Source organism: Periplaneta americana, chromosome 6 (genome assembly GCF_040183065.1).
Source record: "Periplaneta americana isolate PAMFEO1 chromosome 6, P.americana_PAMFEO1_priV1, whole genome shotgun sequence".
Taxonomy (NCBI): domain Eukaryota; kingdom Metazoa; phylum Arthropoda; class Insecta; order Blattodea; family Blattidae; genus Periplaneta; species Periplaneta americana.
In genome coordinates this window covers 126,930,046-126,954,387 of record NC_091122.1, presented here as the reverse complement: position 1 = coordinate 126,954,387, position 24,342 = coordinate 126,930,046, and the positions used below count along the sequence as shown (strand labels likewise).

Sequence of the window (24,342 nt, the reverse complement as noted above, 5' to 3'; positions counted from 1 at the left end):
TCATACCGGTGACACCGTGGAAACAGTGAAGATGAAATTTCGTGACACCCCACGTCATGGTGTGGGCGGAACTGAGTGCAACACACATTTTCGGCCCTTTCTTCTTTCAAGGTTTCGTGAATGATTGGTGCCACAATTGCAACAAGCTGGTATCGAAGACACTGTGGTCCCGCAACAAGACGGAGCGCCAGCACATTTCGCATTGCAAGTGTGCCGATACCTGAATACAAACTTTCCTAACCGGTGGATTGGAAGAGGATCTGCAGATAATCAAGCTCCTTTTGCCTGGCCACCACGAAGTCCCGACCTCACAACATCTGATAATGCTCTCTGGGGGTTCATCAAAGACAAAGTGCAAAATCACCGCTATAACACAATGGCACAATTATGAGTAGCTATGGAAGATTCCTTCAACGAAGTGACCCTTGATTATCTCCGCAAAACATCTGCCAGGACATTGCGTAGAATTCAGCTGTGCTATGAAAATGAATATATATATATATATATATATATATATATATATATATATATATATATATATATATATATATATATATATATATATATATATATATATATATATATTTTGGGTTATTTTACGACGCTGTATCAACATCTAAGTTATTTAGCGTCTGAATGATATGACGGCGATAATGCCGGTGAAATGAGTCCGGGGTCCAGCACCGAAAGTTACCCAGCATTTGTTCGTATTGGGTTGAGGAAAAAGCCCGGAAAAAACCACAACCAGGTAACTTGCCCCGACCGGGATTCGAACCCGGGCCACCTGGTTTCACAGCCAGACGCGCTGATCGTTACTCCACAGGTGTGGACATGAAAATGAAGGTCTTCATACCGATGTCTTGGATCGTTAAACTATCAGGTACATGCCCATATCAATCAATCAACCATACCTTCCGTTAGCCACGATACTCATCGTAGTGTCGTAATACAGGGGGGTACGCACACTTTGGACCTCTCGTACGTTGTATTAACCCCGAATCAAATTTTCAATATTAACTCCATTCATGCCAATTTAAAAATGTGAAAGCATCCTTACTAAAGAGAATGGAGATGATTTCCGACAATTGTCAGAATAATAATAGAATTTAGCTAAAAAGTATGGTACAACGAACTTATTAGGATGAATATGAGTTGCAGGTGACCATTCTTCTGGGATCAATAGTCTACATCTACTTGCTGGATGAAGTTTGGCACAATAAGGACCGCAAACATATACAGCAGCTGAACTTCCCCATCGGCAATCTCACCATGTTCGCTTTCTCAGCCTACGGCGTCATCATCGGCGTCCTCGTGCTTCTAGAGATCGTCGGGAACACTCCGCAAATCTCCCTCGTAAGATGTATACGTAACTGACAATTGGGTTGCCTGTTTCGACTCGAAATGAATTACTGACAATGCTAGTGTAAATGTCAGAGTAACTTCAGCCTTCGTTGGTATTAACTTGGACACAAATTAACCTAGATTTGCCTACCGTTCTTTTAAAAGGCAGTTTCGTTTCATGACAAAAATTACGTGGATTACTTTCTTGTACATAAATTTTGAATATGCACCGTATGCTTTTTTCTCCACAGGTAGTACTTGGTGCCTAATCCTAAGTATATAATATATGCGAATCATCCACTTGAAAATTCTTCCGAGCTAAGCTAGTCAGGATAACATACTGTCCCGCCTGTGGGTTTGGACGGGGAGGCCCAGGTAAAATAAACGGCACGCCTGGATGTTGAAGGGGCAGATAGATGCACCGCAGTGTGAGACCTGTTTTGTTAATTTTGTAAACGCATTACTATACTAATTTATTTAGCATTTTGCGCAGTTATTATGATAATATACACTAAGATAATATACCCAGAACTTGTTTCATGATAATCGGTCAATTCATTGCGGAGTTATGTCATATTACTCTTCCCTCTGGACATAAAATTTGTCATTAAGTGAAATAGGTTATTTCACCATATCTGGATTAATGCAATTAATGCAACATTAAAATATGAAACATATGATTCCTATTCTCCGCTATCAAATGCTTACATTGAAAGTAACTTCTCACGGGGTTCATTTCTTAATTCATCATTAGAGCTCGAGCAACGCGCTATATGCCTTTTTATTCATATATATATATATATATATATATATATATATATATATATATATATATATATATATACACACACACACACACACACACACACACAAACATACACACACACACTACGTAAGTTAAGAAACTTAATCCAAAATTCATGTTGGGTTATTTAAAAGCGAACTTACTCATGAATGGAATGCTTTATTCTTTTTAAAGGCTTGACATGGAAAAATGCACAATATGTTATATGATAGAGTTACCAGACGTCCGGAAAGTCCCATATATATCCTATATTTTAATCTTCTGCCCGGCGCACAGTGGGGTATTTGCATCAAAAAGCTGGCCAAAAGTCGATATTTCAATATTGTCCTACCCCTGAAATTCTTGCTCCCTGACAGAAAGAAATAGTGGGGGAGCGATAAGATAACAGTTTGTGTTTCATCTGCTTCATCATGTGGTCGTCAGCTGAGTCGAAAGTTGAATGTTTGTGACAGTATACGTGTATCTTATTGACGCTCTGAGCAAGTTGACAAGTTCATTATTGTTTTTCTACGTTTTAAAGAAACAGTGTGGCCTGTTACAGGATGGATCCTTCTCAGCAAGGTATGTACTTCACTTTTGAGGGCTCTTTGTGTTTATATAAAATATTATTGCGGTTAGAAAACCATCTATATTTTCAGTATTTATTTTACGAACCCAAGTTTTTGTTTAATGATTTAGTGTACTTCAGGGTGAGTCCCGATGTTATTTCCTATGTTATTACAAAGACTAGATCTTTGGGTGTGTAATAGAAAAGAAATTGGCTGCGATCTCGTGCGAATTGTTTATTTTCACACATTTTTGTAACACATACAATTTTTTACTCTGCTACAAATATATATATTTTTTCTTTTACTACGGCCATCTCGGATCAAAATTTTGTCAAGGAAACAATTATATGATATCATGCAAGAGCAAAAATAATGTGATATCAACGAAAAATTAGAATATCTCGAAAAATAGTTGCTGATGCAAGAGAATTACTCAGAGGAACAAATTAAGGCTTTTAAACATACCTTTTCGTATACAAAGGCAGAGTTAAAAGGGAGATGGTTGAGTGCAAATAGAAAAGATAATTTATTCAGGAAAAAGAATGAAATCTGGCTTCAAGGGACCTTGGAGTTACCCAAAGCAATGACCGCGGCTACGATTGTATTCGGACGGCCACAAAAATCTTTCAGCGACTCTAGTGAAAGAAGTAAAACAAGGAAGACTCAAGGACTTAGAGAAACAGTAGATACCGAGGAAGTGACTTTTGCCACCCAGATGAAGCTGCGAGCTTGTGGAAAACCAGACGCATCAAAAGTTCTTAAGGAAATTACTAAATCTCCTAAGCGAGCGACAAAATACAGGAAGGCGTACTCCAGCAGTCTACAAGGAAAAAGAGGGCAGTTGTCACCTCTACAAGCTCTTTCTATGTTTGTGGAAGCAGGTAATTTACTTTATCACCTGCTATTTATGTCTTATTGTTCCTTAATTATCTGTTCTATTTCCATTGTTGTTGTTGTTGAGTCAACTGTCCAAACACAGGTCTGAACCTCACAGGTGATACCAACAAAGAGGCATAGGGTAGAGTGACCAGTTCCTTTCCCCCTCCATTTCATACATCGCTGACTTGGTACATATTACATTAATCAGACTTCAGATGTACACAAACAAATGAAAAATATTTATTTTATATACTTCTTTATAGGTTTATCAAGAAGACAGTGCGAGATCGTAAGAGCCAGCGACAAAACGCTTTACCCATGCCACTCCGTGTTGCAGAAAGCTAAGAAAGACTGTTACCCTGTACCTGAATCTTATCAAGTGACAGCTACTTGCGCAGAAATAAATCTGCAAGACTTATTAAACCACACTGTTGCTCGATTATTGTTATATTTGCAAGAAGTTGTGCAAACTTTGAGTGAAGATGAATGCAATACATTAGAATTAATAACCAAATGGGGGTGCGACGGATCTCAACAGACTCAATTTAAAAATAAATTTGAAACTGATATAGATTCAGATGCCAATATATTTCAAAGCTCACTAGTACCTTTACAGTTAGTTTGCGGTACAGATATAAAGAAGGTAATATGGAAAACTCCTAACTTTCTTCTCCTCGATATTGTCGGCCCATTAAGATTAGATTTGTGAAAGAGTCAGCTGATTTAACTAGAGAAGAAATCGGTTACTTGGAACCAAAAATAGTAACTTTAAATGAAACGAAAATTGAAATAAATGGAAGAAACTTGATTATAAAACACACACTGATACTAACTATGATCGATGCCAAAATATGCAATGCGGCCACTAATACTACATCTACTATGAAATGTTATATCTGCGGAGCCACATCAAAAGAATTTAACAGTTTATCAAATAGAAGGGAAGCTGATCAAACACGTTCAAATTTGGATTATCCATCTTGCATGCAAGAATTCGATTATTTGAGAGTCTACTGCACTTGTCTTATAAGTTACCCCTCAAAAAATGGCAACTGAGAACAAAAATGACAAAGAGATTTATAAACAGAGGAAGACGGACATTCAAAATCAATTTAAGAATAGAATGGGCATTATTGTAGATGTTCCTAAACCTGGGTTTGGAAACAGCAATGATGGAAATACCAGCCCAAGATTTTTTATGGATCCTGCTTTGTCCGCTGAAATAACAGGTATGAATGTTGAACTGATCTATCGATTCAGAGTCATTTTAGAAGTTATATCAAGTGGACATAAAGTTGATACTCTAAAATTCGCTGCTTACGCCATGGATACAGCAAAACTATATGTTCAGCTGTATTCATGGCATCCAATGACCCCCACAATGCATAAGATTTTAATTCATGGCCCAACTGTAATTGAAAATGCCCTTTTACCGATTGGACAACTGTCAGAGGAAGCAGCTGAAGCAAGGAATAAGCACTTCCGTTCCTATCGCCAAAATTATGCCAGGAAGTTTTCTAGAGAGTCATGTAACCTAGATATCATAAACAGGCTGCTGCGTAGCTCGGATCCTCTGCTCACAAGCATGAGACCAACCCAGAGAAAGAGAACGAAACCATTTTTAAAGGAAACCACAGAAATGCTACTACCTTCTTTATTTACGATTTCTGCTGATCGAAATGAAGACGATGAATCTGCAAGTGAAGCTGAAGAGTCTTCTGATGAGGAATCTTGGGAATAATCTCATTAATAGAGTATCTAACATACTGAAAGTGAGCTAAATGTTTAGGTAAACAAAAATTAGTAATAAACTTATATATTCATGACATGGAAACCATCTACGTATTTTTAGATCAATATCTTATATACTTACATAATTACATATATTATATAATTAGTGTTAACTTATTTTCAAAGTACTCGTATATTATTATATATTTATGTCTTTAATTAGAAGAAATTAAATTTTATTTAAGTTGAGTTGTTGCCTTCTGTATAACGAAATCAGATTTACGTAAATGAACTATAATCTTTGCTACAGAGATATAAATTTACCTGTATCTGCTGTATGAAGAATATATGTTTAAGACCATTAGGCCTATATTAATTGATTGACTAAGTGTAAAAATTGCAAACATTACATAGCCTAATCATTATAAAATATGTATCATTAAAATGTAACAATTTCGTTTTGATTTTTGGCTTTCATATAATGTAAGTTTATACATGATGCAATAATAGTTTATTTTCACTACTAATGTATACCTACTCTAATGACACTACTGATTATCTTTTTGTAATTGTAATTATGTGTATAGGTAGTCATATTAGTCGAAAACCTTGAAGTTGCTGCGATTTAAAATAATAAATAAAGAACTTGGATAAATCAATAAATAACATAAAACATATTTTGTATTTCTCTCCAAGTGCCATAATCTCCTTATTGCATCCTAATTTAATATATTATCCCAATTAAATGCGATTGGAACACAATAATAATTGTATTATGATAATTAATACTTTTGGCCAACTTTTTTATGCAAATACCCCACTGTGCGGCGTCCGGGGTGAGGGATTTCTTAAAAGTATTGAGTGTCCTACATTCTGAGAAACAAAAATTCATTAATTTTAAAATGGGTTAACGATTCCGGAAAGAACGGAATTAGCTGCATGGCAACATGGCTATCGTCAAAGATAATAGTTATTCAATAGTCCTTGCTATCGTGGCAGTGGCCTAAATATGTGGCAATAGTGCAATGTTACACTAGACTACAAGTGTTTGGTGAAATTGAATAGGGAAGTATGCACGGATGATGTTCAAAAGTGTATTCAATTTTTGAGTGAAAAAGGCGTTGTAATTGATTATGTAGTGTTGTGATCAGGTGTATAATTGGAACTAATTTTTATAACAGTATAATTCTGCTCTTGACAAGTTGTCTTGTAATGAAAATTTGATTACATACTTCATTGCTAGTAAGCATGAAAACCACACTTTTAAACTGCTGGAATTAGTGAAGTATTTTTATTCTATTCATACACAGAACGCTAACATTTTTCACTGACATCAGCACAGTAGACAGACGAGAGGAACAATCATCGATTGATTCGGTGAAAATTAACGTTTTAGTGAAAAATGATTTTAAAATCTTCAGTTGTGCAGAGTTCCATGATTAGATTTCAAAGAAGCCTGTGCATAACATTAGTTCTTCAGAGAAATAAGATGCAGTTCATATTGTAAATTTATTTCACTCAACAACAATGTAATTTTATTATCTCAACAATAACTATTCTTCACTCTCTACAATTTAACTTCACTCCCGTCAACAATGGTATTTGCTCTCCACACCGTAACACAGTATTCGTTAGTGCACTCCACAAACGACAATGACAATTTACTTGGACTATTACGAACAACAATGAACTGTTAATCTTAACTAATATTTACAAAGCACTATTTACAACACAGAACTGTCAGTTCTCAGTTCACAGTTCTTCTGACTCAGTCACTCGCGTCCACAGAATCTCGAACCCCAGACCTTCAGAGACAGTCCACTGTACTCGAACTCAGGTCCCTCCAACTGCGGTCCACTGCACTCGAACTCAGATCTTCGGATGCTAACACAGTTGCGGACGCACACTCAAGTCGAACTCCGGTACACAAGACTGGCTGGTTTGCTCTGTTCACAACGCTAGCTTACTGACTGGCTGAATAAACTGAAACTGCTCAAGTTCGCTCGCGTTTCTTCTTTTATAGCTAAACCATAGTTGCGAGAAATTTCTACGGGTGTGCAGAGATAGCTCTCTCGAATTATCTGGATATCTCCACTTCGACGGACTGCTGGAAGAGTCGGGAGGGTCCGTCCCCCCTTCACTCCGCACGTAGCAGTTGCGCGCGCAACCTCCCCTCGTCGCGTTGACGTAATACACCCCCTCTCCCCTTCAGCATGCAGATGCTCCCCGTACCAGCGTCTCGTTTGCCGCGCGTCCTGTTGGACGCGTATTCGAACCCCGTTGCAGCTGTCACAATATACAATTATTCTTTGTGTGTTTGAATATAAGAAAATATGAAATGTGTATGTACTACATAGTTTTTAGTTGCAGTTTATATATTTTGTATGTTCAGTTTCCCTACATTATCTATATCATCTTGCATTTTGAACCATTGTGTCCTGAATTTAATTAAAGTAATCTGGTATCCCTATTCATATGTAATCTGTCATGGGAAAATCATAAACGATTCAAATACTTCGATGAGCATCAAAATACGTTTGCTCTGTTCACGACACCTCTGGCTTGTAGTCCGTGAACGTACCATCTCATATGAAATTTGAGTTAATGCTCTCAAAAAAGATGAAAGTAAGAATTTATAAAACAGTAATTATATCACTGGTTGTTCTGTATGGTTGTCAAACTTGGACTCTCACTTTGAGAGGGTGTTTGAAAATAAGGTGCTTAGGAAAACATTTGGGGCTAAGAGGGATGAAGTTACAGGAGAATAGAGAAAGTTACACAACGCAGAACTACAGGCATTGTATTCTTCACCTGACATAATTAGGGACATTAAATCCAGACATTTGAGATGGGCAGTGCATGTAGCATGTAAAGACGATTTCAGAAATTTATATAGTTAGTTGGGAGCCCAGATGGAAAAAGACCTTTGGGAAGACCGAAATGTAGATGGGAAGATAATATTAAAATGGATTTTGAGGAAGTTGGGAATATGATGCTAGGACTGGATTAATCTTGCTCAGGATAGGGACCGATGACGGGCTTATGTGAGGGCGGCAATGAACCTCCGGGTTGTCTAAAAAACATTTGAAAGTAAGAGTTATGAATGAAAAGGTTGGAAGATGATTATAAAGAAATGAATGCAGCAGAATTCTATAAACCCCTGATAACCTCGCTTGTCTGAGGTCCATAAATTTTTGGCCAATGTCATGTTGCTCGTGAACAGGCAAGAACCAACATGAGCCATGTTGTAGTTCTAATAGGAATATCGTTGTTTGTTGCAGACGACGTTCTTACTGATGTTCGGGGTTCTAATCACCGGATCTGATGCGTGCTACGTCTTCCACTTCGTGATTCAGGCTGAGGAAGTCTACGAATGGCTGGTCATTGCAATTCTAGCGCTTCTCAATTGCTGTCTTATGACTTGCGACCTTATATTTTTATACAGAGGAAGCGTATAACATTCGTGATTGTAAGATATCTACCTGAAGCTTTTGTCGTGTAGTACTGTAGCATTTTAAATTTGGTTAATAATATGTGCACACAAAATAACGGACGATTTCAGTAAGTGCAGTAAAATGGCTTAGTTTTAATAATTAGAAAAAAAAAAAAGACCTTTAGAAGATTACACAAAGTTCTTTCGAAAATGTTAAGGTAGGCCTAAGAGATTCATTATTCTATGTGATACGATAAAAGGCCTATATGATATCATAATATGCTACAATACACGATATATTACAATGTGATAAGATATGATATTATATGAGATGATATGATATGTATGATATGATATATGATATGATATGATATAATATACAGAGTGTTTTAAAAGTACGGGGCATAATTTCAGGTATGTATTTCCCACATGTAGACAATCAAAATAGTTCATTACAACATGTGTCCGGAAATGTTTCATTTCCGAGTTATGGCCTTTACAACATTGAAATTCACCGGAACGTTTTTCTTTCCGCAGGTCGTTGTCATTACAGAAGATGTTCAAAATGTTCACCTCCTGCTTGAATACAGACCTCACATCGATGTCTCATTGACCTGCGAACACGATCCCAAACTCCAGGAGTATTGCGTATGTCCTCAGAACATGCCACAATTCGATTTCAAAGGGATTCCAAATCAGGCACCGGAGACGAATAAACCAATGATTTTAAATGGCCCCACAAGTAGAAATCGAGAGGGTTTAGGATCAGGTGAGCGTGGTTGCCAAGCAATTGGGCCACCTCTATCTATCCATCGATCAGGAAACCTTCGATCCAAGTACCGGCGAGCCGCACGACTGAAGTGTGCAGGAGCGCCATCATGCAAGAAGTGAATGTGTTGACGATTGATCAGTGGAGTGTCTTCTAAAACATGAGATATGGTGTTTTCCAGGAAGTTTGTGTACGCCTGCCCCGTAAGTCTGTTTACAAGTACATGGGGTCCAACTAATCGATCACCAATGATACCGCCTCACATGTTGAGGGAGGACCGCACCTGGTGATGAGATGGGACAGTTGCACGTGGGTTTTCATACGCCCATACATGCTGATTGTGGAAATTTGTTATGCCATCTCGTGTGAACTGTGCTCCATCTGTAAATAATACTAAGGCAGGAAAGTTCGGATTTACACCACACTGCTGCAAGAACCACTGACAGAACCTAACTCGTGCAGGATAATCTGCTGGTGACAGGGCCTGTATACGTTGAAAATGATAAGCATATAATTGATACTCTTTCAACAGTCTCCAGACAGTCGTATGAGGAACATTGACTTGCAACGCTACCCTTCGTGTGCTGATAGAAGGAGTCATGTTCACAGCCTCCAGAATCTCCTCCTGTACTTCTGGAGTTGTAGATCTTGATCGTCCCCTTCCCAAACCAGGAGAGTTAAATTTTCCATACTCGCACAGACGGTAATGGAGACGTACAAATGTCTTCCGATCTGGACATTGTCGCTGTGGGCACCTCTCCTGGTACAAACGACGAGCCAGCGCAGCATTGCCGTCCGTCTTACCGTACATGAAGTGTATCTCTGCCAGCTCTTGATTTGAATACATGTCGCACAGTCTAACGCCTACACAACATTGAATGTAACCTTCGACTCGGAATGAACTGTCAGAGTGCCCTCTTAATGTCTCCTTTGACAGCAACGACCTGCGGAAAGAAAAACGTTCCGGTGAATTTCAATGTTGTGAAGGCCATAACTCGGAAATAAAGCATTTCCGGACACATGTTGTAATGAACTATTTTGATTGTCTACATGTGGGAAATACATACCTGAAATTATGCCCCGTATTTTTAAACACCCTTTATATGATATATGTCGCGAAATGTGTTAAAAACTTAATTTTACGCCTGGAAAATGCAAATTCCTTAATGGAAGTTTAAAATTGAGTGAACTGCTAGAAAGCAACGAAATTGCTTCATAATCACAATATTTTAAACAAAAAAAAAAAAAGGTTTTTATGAAGAATTCACACAAAAAAATTTCTCTTTCTTCCAAATAAAACATGACAATTTTCTTCGTTATAAAATATACATGAACATTTCTACATATTTAATCGTTCAGCATTACATGGCATCTGGTAACGAAGTACGCATACTTTCATGGACTACTTCCTTAAGCAGACATCGGTCATTTCTCTTTCCTGAAACAACTTCCTTCGTGTGATCTAGAAGACAATGCCGTTATCCCCTAATAGTCGAATGAAATTTAAACTGAATTATGAATTTACGAGAACAAATCGAGGTTATCAATGATGTGGAACTTAAGAGTGTTGTTCATTCGTTTATCAGAAGATGTCAGTTGTGTGCGACGGCAAATGAGGGCCATTTTCAGCAACGACTGTGAGCAAGGTAAGTTCAAATTATTGAACATTTATTGTTAGTACTGTAAAGAAGTGGCGGAAAAATGATTACGCGCTCGCCTGCAACAGCAGTAGGCCACGAATCACTCGCCGTTTTCTTGCCTCACGTCATAATGTCTATGTAGTAATACTTCTCTATTATTATTATTATTATTATTATTATTATTATTATTATTATTATCACTGATTCTGACTAAAATCTGATATCCTTTGAATTTCCTTTGTATCCGTTATTATGATATACTTGGAGGTAATAAGAATTTATGGAGTAAGTATTAAAAACTGGCGTTTTCTTTTATAAAATAACCATTAGGCCTAAGTATTTAATTACTTTGAAATTCCCCGAATATTGTGCGTAATGTCGCCCGCTAGAACTCGATGTCTTCTAAACACGCGCCCTTTAATTATTGTGAAATACATCTTGGAATACCTCTGATTGAGGTTTTGGCTGATATGTAGTAGTACCGTAGTAGGTTTATTTTGCCTGGCAGAGTTAAGGCCAGGAGGCCTTCTCTTCCACTCAACCAGGTTTCAATAATATACATGAAATGCAAAATTTGATTACAAAACAACACAAAAGAAAATACCTTAGAAATTACATAAAATATAGTAGAAAATTACAATAGTCAAGGTCAGTTACATAATATAAAATTACAAATAGTCAAGATCGGTTATGTAATATATAAAATAAAGTAGAAAATTACACATAATCAAAATCAGTTACATAACATAAGGGGAACATCTCATTCGAGATATGTCCGAGGAAGAACAATTGTTCATATACATCTGAAGTATGATTAGTGTAATACGTAGCTAGTCGGCGATGTATGCAATGGAGGGTTAAAGAAACTGGCCTAGTTGCCTCGTAAGTGGTGCCATGTTGGTCTCACTTGTGGAGTTCAGACCTGTTTTAGACAGTTGACTAAACAACAAACTTCTTAAAAGAGGCTCTTCTCACAAATGAATACTGAATCCAATAAAGAAAAATATAAACCGTCTTACAATTAGGTTAATTAAATTAAAAAGTAAGGCAACACAAGTGCATAATGAACATCTCAGATATTAGTGGATGAATCAAAGAACAAATGTCACCATTGTTCTTAACTGTTTTCCTTCTGCGTTAATACATCTGGAACTCCTCCTAAACATAAATTTCTTGAAGTGTCGTATCTTCACAGGAGGGTGCGGAGCGTGAATATGCGGCTTGAGCGGGCTCTGATGAGACCTGGGGCATCACACATTGGTTTGATAGATGTAAGCCCTATAAGAAGGTATGAATATACGTCACATGGCCTGCATCTGAATGGTAGAGGCAAGGAGCACCTTTCGGTTCTTATTGCTAATAGCATCAGAGGCAGCCATGTTAAAAAGCAGAGTTGTAATATTCCTGTGTTAGTTAATGCTAGGGCTTCTCCTTTTTTAGGTTAAACCTCCCACCAGTAAGGTGTTTGAAACAAGTTCAACTAAATTGTAAATGCTCTGATGTTTCTAGTAATGAACACAGTAACTGCACTATTTTTCATCAAAATATTAGGGGATTAAAACAAAAAACTGATGAATTGATCACTTCTTTAGCAACTCAAAAGCATAAACCTCAGATATTATGTATAACTGAACATCATATGAAGCAACAGGAAATACTACAACTGTCTTTACATGGATATGTATTAGGTTCTCATTTCTGTAGACATGTCTTCCAAAAAGGGGGTGCCTGTATTTTTATCAGAGAGGATCTATTATTTAGTAAAATTGATATATCTGATTTTTGCCTTGAACAAGATATTGAAATCTGTGGAATACAAATTGGTTATGAGATATCAAATTTAATTATCTTATGTGCTTATAGGGCGCCAATGGGAGATTATAAGAAATTTACAACTAACTTAGATTCATTATTGAAAAGACTTTATAAACCACATACCGAATTTGTAATCTGTGGTGACATAAACATAGATTATCTATCAGAAAGCTCACGTAAAAGAAAATTAAACTCACTTCTTGAAACTTATAATCTTAGTCACACAGTAAGTTTTCCAACCAGAACACAAGCTGGAAGTAGTACTGCCATTGATAATATATTTATAGATAAAAGTAGATTGAATTCCTATTCAACAGTACCATTAGTCAATGGCCTGTCTGATCACGATGCACAAATTCTAAGTGTTTTCAATATGAGTGAAAAATTCCAAAGTGTTAATCTAAAAATAAAAAAAGGATTATAAATGCTGAATCTCTTCATCATTTAAATACATGTCTACAAAATGAATCTTGGGAAAATGTATATAGTACCGATACCATTGATATTAATACTAAATTTAATGCATTTTTCACTACATTTACGAATTATTTCAATGAATGTTTTCCAGTCAAGGTGGTGAAAAAATGTAAAAGTAAAAACATGTGGATAACTCAGGGAATTAAAATATCATGTACTAGAAAAAGGAATCTATATTTAATGAGTAGGAATAGTGATGATCCTCATGTTCTTAATTACTACAAGAATTACTGTAAAACTTTGACAAAAGTTATAAAAGATGCAAAGAAAATGTATCTGAATGAAAAAATACAAAATTCAGATAATAAGATTAAAACTATTTGGGATATTATTAAAAATGAAACTAATCGATATTCAAAGAGTGAAAATATTACTTGCATTAAAATCAATGATAGTAAAATAGATAACCCGAAATCAATTGCAAATCATTTTAACGACTTCTATATAAATATTATTCAGAACTTAAACATTCAAGATTGTGCAGAAGATGCTGCACTTGGTTACCTAACTGATGCATTTAACACTGAGTTTTTAGGTCTCAAATTTATTCCCACTACCGCAGCAGAAATCATGCATGTGATAAAACAACTAAAAACAAAATATTCCTCTGGATATGATGAAATTCCAAGTAAAGTTCTGAAAGCTTGTTCTGAAATATTATCCCCTCCGTTAAGCTATCTATGCAGTTTGTCAATGCAATGTGGTATTTTTCCAGAAAGACTCAAATATTCAATAGTAAAACCAATATACAAAAAGGGAGATAAATGTACTATTGCTAATTACAGACCCATATCATTATTAACAACATTTTCAAAAGTGTTTGAGAAAGTTATGTATAATAGATTATATCATTACCTGGAGTCCAACAATATATTAGTTTTAGAACAGTTTGGATTTAGAAAACAAAAATCGACAGAGAATGCTGCTTTTAGTTTGGTGGATGAAATACTAAATTCATTAAATTCGAAACTACATGTAGGTGGGATTTTTTGTGACTTGGCTAAAGCATTTGATTGTGTAGACCATAGTATATTAGTAAAAAAATTGAAGTTTTATGGTATTAAAGATGAGATGTTGGGTTGGTTTACATCGTACTTATCAAATAGAAAACAAAAAGTAGAAATAAATGTACCAAATAGTCATAAAGTTACTTATTCAGAATTTAGAAATATTAAACATGGTGTTCCGCAGGGGTCAATTTTAGGTCCATTGTTGTTTCTAGTTTATATTAATGATTTAGCCTTGACCATAAACAATTCATCCCATGTAATTTTATTTGCAGATGATACAAGTGTAATTATTTCAAGCAAACAATACGATCATTTTATAAACACTTCTAATACAGTGCTGAATCTAATGAATGAATGGTTCCATGCAAATAAACTAGCACTTAATGTTGATAAAACCAGTGCAGTCAAATTTAGTACACACAATAGTGCTCAGGTTTCCTACAGTATTCGATTAAATGGAACTCATCTCAAAGAATCTGTAAGCACAAAGTTTCTTGGATTAGAATTGGATAATCACTTGAACTGGAAAACGCATATAGAATGTATTACTCGTAAATTGAGCTCTGCCTGTTATGCATTAAGATCCTTATCTACTATTGGTGATATAAACTTACTTAAAATGTCATACTTTGCATATTTTCACTCTGTAATGAAATATGGATTAATATTCTGGGGTAACTCGTCTGAAGCTAAACACGTTTTTGTTTTACAAAAGAAAGCTATAAGAATAATGGCCGGTGTGCATAAAAGGACCTCATGTAAAAATATTTTCCGAAACTTAGAAATCTTGACTTTACCTTGTGAATACATTCTTTCCCTAATGATGCTGTATATTAAGAACCAAGATAAATTCAGTACTAATCAAGACATTCATCATTTTAATACAAGACATAAATCAGATCTTCATCTACCCTCTGTTAGTCTAAGCTGTTTTAAAAAAGGAGTTCGCTATTCATGTATAACAGTCTTCAATGCACTGCCTAATTATCTTAAAGATTTGAAGAACAACGAGAAAAGGTTCAGAAAAGAATTAACCAAATTTCTACATACTCATACCTTCTACACAATTGATGAATTGTTTATGCTTGTGAATTGAATTATTCTACTTAAATGACATGTACAATTTTATATAGCTCAACTAAAATATGTTTTTATAGTGACTTAATCTGTTTACTATGTATTGTATTTTTTGTTTAGCATAACTGATGAATTGTATGTACTGTAAATTGAATAGTATACTGTATAGGTCTACTGATGAATTGTTTAAGCTTATAAATTGAAATAATCTACTTCATATGAATTGTATAGCTTAACGAAAATACTAATTTGATTGTATATGTTTGTATAGTTTGGCTGATGAATTGTATATGTTCTTAAAATGATTACTAGTCTGTGTAGCTCTACTGATGTATTGTATATAGACCTACTGTAAATTGAATGGTAATATGTATAGCTCAACTGATGAATTGTTTATGATTATAAATTGAATTAATCTACTTGATATTAATTGCACAAATTTGTATAGCTTAATGAAAGTATGCTACTTTGTATTGTATATATTTGTATAGATTTGGCCGATGAATTGTATATGCTTTAAATTGAATAGTAATCTATATAGCTCTACTGATAAATTGTTTGTTTTTGTAATTTGAAGTAGTTTGCATGATATGTATTATCAATTTCTGTATATCACAACTGGTTGAATTGTTTATGCCTTAAATTTAATTAAATTGTTTTGTATTATAATATAGCTCAACTTATGAATGATCGTTTGCGTTTGTAAATTTAATAATCTGATTGGCTATGTATTGTATACTTTTAGTAGAGCCATCGATGTTGCTCAGTCGACAGACTCGCTGGGCTGCTGATCCGGAGCTGCGTTCGGGCTTGGGTTGGATCCCCCTTTGGACTTTGGTTTCTTCGGAGGTTTTCCCCAGCCGTAGGACTGAAGCCTGATGGTCTATGGCGAGTCCTTGGCATCAACCCCTTTGATTTGATTACCTGGTTGGGTTTTTCCGAGGTTTCCCCCACCGAAAAGGCAAATGCCGGGTAATATTTTGGCGAATCCTCGGACCTCATCTCATCTCACTACATCTCGCCAAAATGTAAAAAAAAAAAATGTAAAAAAATTGTACAAAATTGTAAAAATTGTAGAAAATTACTAAATTGTAAAACTATAAAAATTTGTAAAAATTGTAATTGTAATATTGTAAAATGTTGACATGTTCCACATCTTAAAGCTTCATTGCTCATGTAAGATCTATGGAATAAAATAAATGAATGAATGAAATGGATAGTGACTTTTGACCCATCTTGTATAACGGGGAGAAAAGAAATAGGAATATTGTATACTTCAAGCACATTGGTCTCACTTTATTTTTAAAAATATATTTTTAGAAGGTATGCAATGAAGGTATACTCCATATGTAGATGAAATTATTGGGGATCATCAGTGTGGTTTTAGGCGTAATAGATCAACTATTGACCAGATATTTTGTATTCGACAGATAATGAGAAAAAATGGGAGTATAAGGGTACAGTGCATCAGTTATTCATAGATTTCAAAAAGGCATATGACTCGGTTAAGAGAGACGTTTTATATGATTTTCTTATTGAATTTGGTATTCCCAAGAAACTAGTTCGATTAATTAAAATGTGTCTAAGTGAAACGTACAGCAGAGTTCGTATAGGTCAATTTCTGTCAGATGCATTTCCAATTCACTGTGGGCTAAAGCAAGGAGATGAACTATCACCTTTACTTTTTAACTTTGCTCTAGAGTATGCCATTAGGAAAGTCCAGGATAACAGAGAGGGTTTGGAATTGAACGGGTTACATCAGCTGCTTGTATATGCGGATGACGTGAATATGTTAGGAGAAAATACACAAATGATTAGGGAAAACACGAGGATTTTACTGGAAGCAAGTAAAGAAATAGGTTTGGAAGTAATTCCTGAAAAAACAAAGTATATGATTATGTCTCGTGACGGAAATATTGTGCGAAATGGAAATATAAAAATTGGAAATTTAATGGAAATATAAAAATTGGAAATTTATCTTTCGAAGAGGTGGAGAAGTTCAAATATCTTGGAGCAACAGTAATTAAACACAGAATAAATATGGGAAATGCCTGTTATTATTCGCTTGAGAAGCTTTTATCATCCAGTCTGCTGTCAAAAAATTTGAAAGTTAGAATTTATAAAACAATTATATTACCGGTTGTTCTGTATAGTTGTGAAACTTGGACTCCCACGTTGAGAGAGGAACATAGGTTAAGGGTGTTTGAGAATAAGGTGCTTAGGAAAATATTTGGGGCTAAGAGGGATGAAGTTACAGGAGAATGGAGAAAGTTACACAACACAGAACTGCACGCATTATATTCTTCACCTGACATAATTAGAAACATTAAATCCAGACGTTTGAGATGGACAGGGCATGTAGCACGTATGGGCGAATCTAGAAATGCATATAGAGTGTTAGTTGGGAGGCCTGAGGGAAAAAGACCTCTAGGGAGGCCAAGATATAGATGGGAATATAATATAAAAATGGATTTGAGGGAGGTGGGATATGATGATAGAGAATGGATTAATCTTGCTCAGGATACGGACCGATGGCGGGCTTATGTGAGGGCGGCAATGAACCTCCGGGTTCCTTAAAAGCCAGTAAGTAAGTAAGTATGCAATGATTAGCTTCTACCTGAGGGGGTTCTACTATGTTTTCTATCAAAATGCTGTTTACTATAAGTCTGTCAATCTGCGCTCCTAGCGGCAGAGAGTTGCAATACACAGGAACTTATTCCGATATTCATATACCGTCGAATTTCCCAGCAATGTAAGATTAGTAAGCAACGTTTTACTTTCAGTAAAATATATTCTGTGATTAGACTCTTCTAGACAGCAGTGGTACCAACATCTGATGAGAATGGACATAAACCGCACTCCTTTACAGATGTTCCTGTATCAACCGGTTGGTAGAAGGGATCTTGGCAGGCCCAGAAAGAGATGAAAAGGACAGTTCTGATTTCCTGGAAATGGAACAGGCATAAGGGCCTAAACCGTGATGTATTTGTGATTCATGAAAACATGATTTCCTGGAATATACCGGTAAATAAAAATAAAGATTATTTTTCGTGATCGAATCGAGACATTGCTTACTATGTATTCAAGGCCTGAAAAAGGCTCCAGTTTTAGTTATATAAAGTGAATAGACCTACATTAATTTCAACGGAACGCAGTTTTAAAACGAGCGCTCTGCTAATTTTTCGCTTGACTGTCCCAGCCTTCAAACTATAATAGGCAATTGATCCAGATTAATAACTTCTGATGAAGGGAATGATTTAGAGAAATGCCATACAATAATAAAACTGTTGCTCCTTTCGTAACCAAAGCCTCCTTCAAGTCATATGTGAGAATAATAATGTGGATGCTATTCATTTGATCAGTTTTATCTGTTTTCAGTCATGTATAACGTTGATTATTAAGATGTAACAAAACTGTGGAATTATGTTAACGGAATCTTATGTTTAGTGGATAGTTATAAACTTATCAAATATTGCACAAAAAGAGAAATACAATACAAAATGGTAGCATCGTTTCCCGCACTTCTTGTCGACTACAGTTTCTACATGAAAGGTCTAGAGTTGGTAAGAACCTTCCACACATAAATTACCTAACGTAAGGTTAACCATATTTTCAATATTAAAATTAATGAAATGAAAGGAAAAAGAATTATTTTAATTTCTCTAAGACATATATATTACTAGTATTACTATCAAATAAACATATGCGTGATAGCCTACAACATAACCTCAAATTGTGAGCAAATTTGTTATTATAGTACTTAGGGCAGTCCCTAATCTACACTAATGTTTGTGGAAATGAATTCAATGTCAAATTTACAAAATAAATATCCGTCAAAAATGTTCCTCACAGAAAAACATAAGAGAAGCTAGGCAATTGTTTGAAGGGATATTGAAACATACCAACATCATACAGAGGTCGAGAAAGCAAAATAACCTGTATATTTTGAGTCAAATTTTGAAGTAAAATGTTTCTCTTGATTGTTGTATCCCCATGCAAAGGAAAGTATTTCATTTAAATATTTCCTTGCCTAGCGTTCCTGAAATAATATTCCTTCTTTACATTATGTATAGTGGTGATATTCGGCCGATTCGCACCGGTTCGGACGAACCAGTTAAATTATTTCTAGGTTTGGCGAACTTTTCAGTTCGTAATATTTGCAATTACCATGGACATATACTGTATATATTTAACATAGGTATACATGAGAGAACTGGTTGTTAAACTTTTTGAATATCACCACTGATTATGTATATACATTACATAATTTCCACGTAATATGTATCTCCATTTGAAGATTTAAAATCTGTCATATTAAAAGCCGCTCACTAAACTGCACAACTCCGCTGCAAACGTTAGCACGTAATGAAACTGCTTCTCTACTTTGCATATTGCTATAATATAGTTACGAAAGTCATCCATCCACACTTGCGGATATATTGTTAGTTGTTTATGTGAACAGAGTATAGAATACGTAGCAGACAAATAGTGAGATCTATATGCGTGGCTGCACACAACCTGAAATCTGTTTTGATACGAACTTTCTATCTCTACTCAAAGTCTGAGGAAGGTAAGAGAAACTGAAGTACTGTAATACTGTGCTTGCAGATGGCGTGTTTGCTGGGTCTGATATACTCGCAGGTGGAGACCGAGCTGCTTTACTACAACTTCTACAGCCACATCTCGGTCGTCGTGGCCTTCGCCTGCTTCACACTCGTGCTGGCTGTCTTCATACTAATCTACTTGCTGGAAGAGCAACCGCCAGACAAATTGACGGTCAGTAACTTGGCAGAGATCGCTAACTGGCTATCTCGGTAGCTTAGGGACTAAGGCAGTAAATTTGCTGTTCCGCCATTTGTCGAGCGGACAAGAAAGCATGTATTACTCACGTAAGTTATTTGTGCACCCAAAAGCGGTACATAACATCGGAATTTCGTGATAACGTCACACTCAGTATGTATACTGCACGGCTATGTACAATATAAAAGAAATCTGTGGAGACAACACAGCTTCTTACCTGCTTTAAAAATGGCGGCTTCCGGCTTCATCTCTCGATAGGGATTACAAATTATATAGAAGTAAAATTATACCTAAACAGGTAGAACGTGTAAGAAGATTCGACGACCAATTACCCACTATAAATATTTACATTAAAGTTGAAAAAAATCCAAGGGACGATCAAAATTCTGATGAGAACATTTATAGTCTGGTTGCAATGTGTTTGAGAGTATAACGTTGGTAGCCAGCGTTAAGAAGCTATTTGAGGTTAAATCTGACAAGCTACTGAAGTAGGCTGTATTGGTTCTCTACAGGTTTTTATGATATTTTCTCTGTTATCAATGTTTCTTAATGAAGATTGTTCACGAGCATCGGCCATTTTAAAAGCAATAACATAATAAAACAGCAGCGATTGTCTTCTTTTCTTTCCTAGCAGTAATACCAATCATATTCCATTACAGTTTAACTTAACCGAGATTCTGTAATACAGCGCATTGAGTTAAACTCTCGGTTAGGTTTAACTTCGATTTAACTCAATCTTCATATTTATAATACCGGGCCTTAATAACATATAGTAAATTTACTTAAAGATTTGTTGTTTAGTCAACTGTCCGAAGACAAGTCTGAACCTCACAAGTGATACCAACAAGGCACCACTTATGAGGCAACTAGGCCAGGAATAATGGAGTAGGGTGGCCAGTTTCTTTCCCCCTCCATTGCATACATCGCCGATTAGCTACATATTGCATTATCAGCCCATTTCGAACTGACGGATCAGGATCACGTACAAACGTACAAACTACGCACGAGTCACTGAACTGAAAACTGTGAACTGAAGCACAGGTAATCCCGGCTGTCCCATCTCACTTTAGTTGAGAATGGTCCAGGAATGGGTAAACACGCGTGGCTAATGCAGTCCATTGCTTGACCTTGATCCGCCAGTTCAGTCAGACTTCAGATGCATACAAACAATAATTGTTCCTCCTCTGACATATATCGTCAAGTGAAATGTACTTCCTGATAATAGATGTACATATCAGCCGTAGATTACCTGGCATTCGCCTTACGGTTGGAGAGGACCTCGGAAAAAACCCAACCAGGTAAACAGCCCAAAAGGGAATCGAACCCACGCCCGAGTGGAACTTCAGATCGGCAGGCAAGCGTCTCAGCCGACTGAGTTATGCCGGTGGCTACTTGTTATTAATTTTGGTCACATTTCAGGATCAAGGCCTCTTAACCCTTTGCAGCATAGTGTTGTTCAGAAGAAACTTTTATGGCACGGATATTCCACCAAGGAACCACTTCTTAAGTATACATAGAGGTGTCATTTGTGCTTTGAAATTGCGTGTATTGAAAAAAAAAATGATCGAAGGTTTGTTATGATCCATGATATGAAAAACATACAAAATTAATTTGTGCTGCAAAGGGTTAAGGCAAACATTACTATACAAAACAGAGCTTTGTAGACCTAGATTTGTTTCGTGTAGTGAGGTTGTTTGGAATGGAGACCACAGGGCATTTTAATTGAGTGCTTCGTATAATATGGCGTCTCCGAACATGTTTGAAAAATGAAGGAAACTCATTGAACACTTGACGTCTTTACTTGCAGAGCATCACGTTCCTGTCGTTTGGCATCATTTCGCACACGATCGCGGGCAGCTTCCTGACTTACGAGTACTTCGAGCACTCCGAGGAAATGGACGGCACTGGCAAGTGGCTCTTCTTGTCCTTCGTCGCCTTTCTGGGCGCCATTTTCATGGTCGTGGATTGTGTCCTCATTGTTACAAGTAGCCATGAAGTTGTAATAAACCCAGATATACAGTACATGCTTTCAATTTATTTTATAGCTATCAGCTAATTCTTGAAACTTGAGATGGCCCTGATCACATTTGTATAGTCGGTTAAGAATGAGAACCTCGTATCTCACGAAAACCATACTTTACAGGAGGAACAAAAAAAAACTGTCTGTAGACTTCGTTTTTATATTTTTAAACACAACTGACCAAACTTAACTTTTAAATCAGAAATAGAAGCAGTTGTTTTTACACTTTTTACGGATGACCAGGGGCAGCTATTTATGGAGATTAATTTTATCATTTGTGTTTTTTAAATATCGGTGTCGGCGGAGAGTGTTGGAGATTGATTTGTACTCTTGGCGGAGATTAATGAAAATTTTGGAAAATGCAATTACTTTGGAATTAGAGTATTAACTCAGTATCAATATTACTTTCCAAATAAGTAATATTAAAGGTTCGTTGGATATTTGTTGGATTGAAACTGTATTTAAAACACATCCATTAAAAACGAAAAAACTTGCAGTTCTCAAATTAACAGTTTCAAATTATTATTGAAATGTTGAATTCTCCGTCGCTTGAGTTCACTAATGTAATCAGAACACCTGGAATACCATGTAATGTAGTCTACTTGGATATACAGTAGAGTTTCGTTAATCCGAAAATCTGGTTAATCCGAACAAAATTATTTTAAGAAAAAACTAAATTTATTGTAATAGTACAAAGTAGCGAAAAGAAAAGATGTATAAATTCACTCAATTCGTGTTACTTCAAAAAATATGAAAATAGCACATTCAAGGATAGGCCTACTTACAATTAGTGTTTTCTGTACATAATTTACAGATCTGTCATGTTCATAAAATCAAGCAGGCAGGCAGGTAGTGCAGCGTATAGGTAACTAAGTATGGACACTTCGCGTCGGTACCTTTGATGTAGCCGGACTGATTTCAATGACCTTCAAGCCAGCTAGAGCGTGAGATTCTGCTTTCTCCCTAGAGTTGGCGCTGACGTCACACCAGCTAGTAGTCGACGCAGCGGAAATATAACAAACACATAATTTATACTTCTAGGTACATTATGTACTCAAATAAAATAAATTGGAGCCATAAAATAATAAATCCGTCATTAACTGTAATGTCTAGACTCTAGAGTTCCTTTGTAATGAGAGTTGAGACGTTAACCCCTAACAACAATTAAAATATGTAATGATTTGATAGCAGTGAAACTGGGAAAAAAAAAAAAAAAACAAAACAAAACTCTTATGAGAAGTAAAACCATATATCTATATTATATTATATACAAATATTAAACGAATTTGATACATAATTTTATAATGTATCATATTATTTTATAATATAATTTATTATATCTGAAATATAAAAAATTACTATTACTACTAGTTTGTCACTGAGAAATAAAAAAGGAAAAGCTGTTAACTTGAATTTATTTGAAGCAAAGCGTTACTGGATTATGCAATAAGGTAGGCGATGTTTGGATCCTGTGTCTCAACTCTATACTCAATTATTATCTTAGCGTATGCTCGATTACACTAACCTCTAGCACTTGAAAGTGGAACTAAACGCCGGCGCACAGAGAAACAAAACAGGAAAATTCGCTCAGTATCCATTCTTTATAATCCCTATTCGCTGGGTAGTGGTTCATACACTGTTTAATTTATCTTTTATCTTTATTTGTAACCTAATAAAAATATTGCATGAAATTATTATTTTAGTATTCTGTGTTATAAACAGACATTTAAAAACGAATTACAGAATGTTTTGATTGTCAGATATTGAACTAACATGTCATTGTTTATCACGCATTTAACCGTATGTATTGATGTAATATACAGTATAGATTATAAAGTTTTAACTGTTTTAATTGTTTACAGTATGGTAATAAAAATGGATTTTTCATGCTTTAATATGATGTATTTATGATTGAAGATAACACACAGTAGATACTATTGAAATAAACTGACAAGTAGAACTGCTAATGAACTCATATCGAAACCTCCCCTGAAACT

The 24,342-nt window shown here is 35.7% G+C and overlaps 3 protein-coding genes across 3 annotated transcripts in view; 2 read left to right on the top strand and 1 right to left on the bottom strand.

Annotated features, from left to right (window-relative positions):
* Positions 1 to 24,342, bottom strand: part of LOC138701714 (adenylosuccinate lyase-like) — a 273,595-nt gene that overhangs the window by 58,900 nt on the left and 190,353 nt on the right. The window lies entirely within an intron of this gene.
* The window catches only part of LOC138701713 (uncharacterized), a 114,873-nt gene that overhangs the window by 36,053 nt on the left and 54,478 nt on the right, over positions 1 to 24,342 (top strand). The window lies entirely within an intron of this gene.
* Positions 17,956 to 22,381, top strand: LOC138702145 (uncharacterized). The gene is made up of 3 exons (XM_069829752.1): positions 17,956 to 19,088; positions 20,134 to 20,301; positions 22,133 to 22,381. Exons 1-3 carry the CDS (start codon positions 19,026 to 19,028, stop codon positions 22,379 to 22,381), a joined length of 480 nt encoding a protein of 159 aa, XP_069685853.1. The 5' UTR covers positions 17,956 to 19,025.

What these genes read in the sequence shown, in the direction of transcription:
- LOC138702145 (XM_069829752.1), top strand. Translation starts at nt 19,026, where the DNA reads ATGGTAGCATCGTTTCCCGCACTTCTTGTCGACTACAGTTTCTACATG. An exon ending in ACATGAAAGGTCTAGAGTTG is followed by an intron (nt 19,089 to 20,133) that starts GTAAGAACCTTC and finishes CTGTGCTTGCAG; the next exon opens with ATGGCGTGTTTGCTGGGTCT. An exon ending in AACCGCCAGACAAATTGACG is followed by an intron (nt 20,302 to 22,132) that starts GTCAGTAACTTG and finishes CTTTACTTGCAG; the next exon opens with AGCATCACGTTCCTGTCGTT.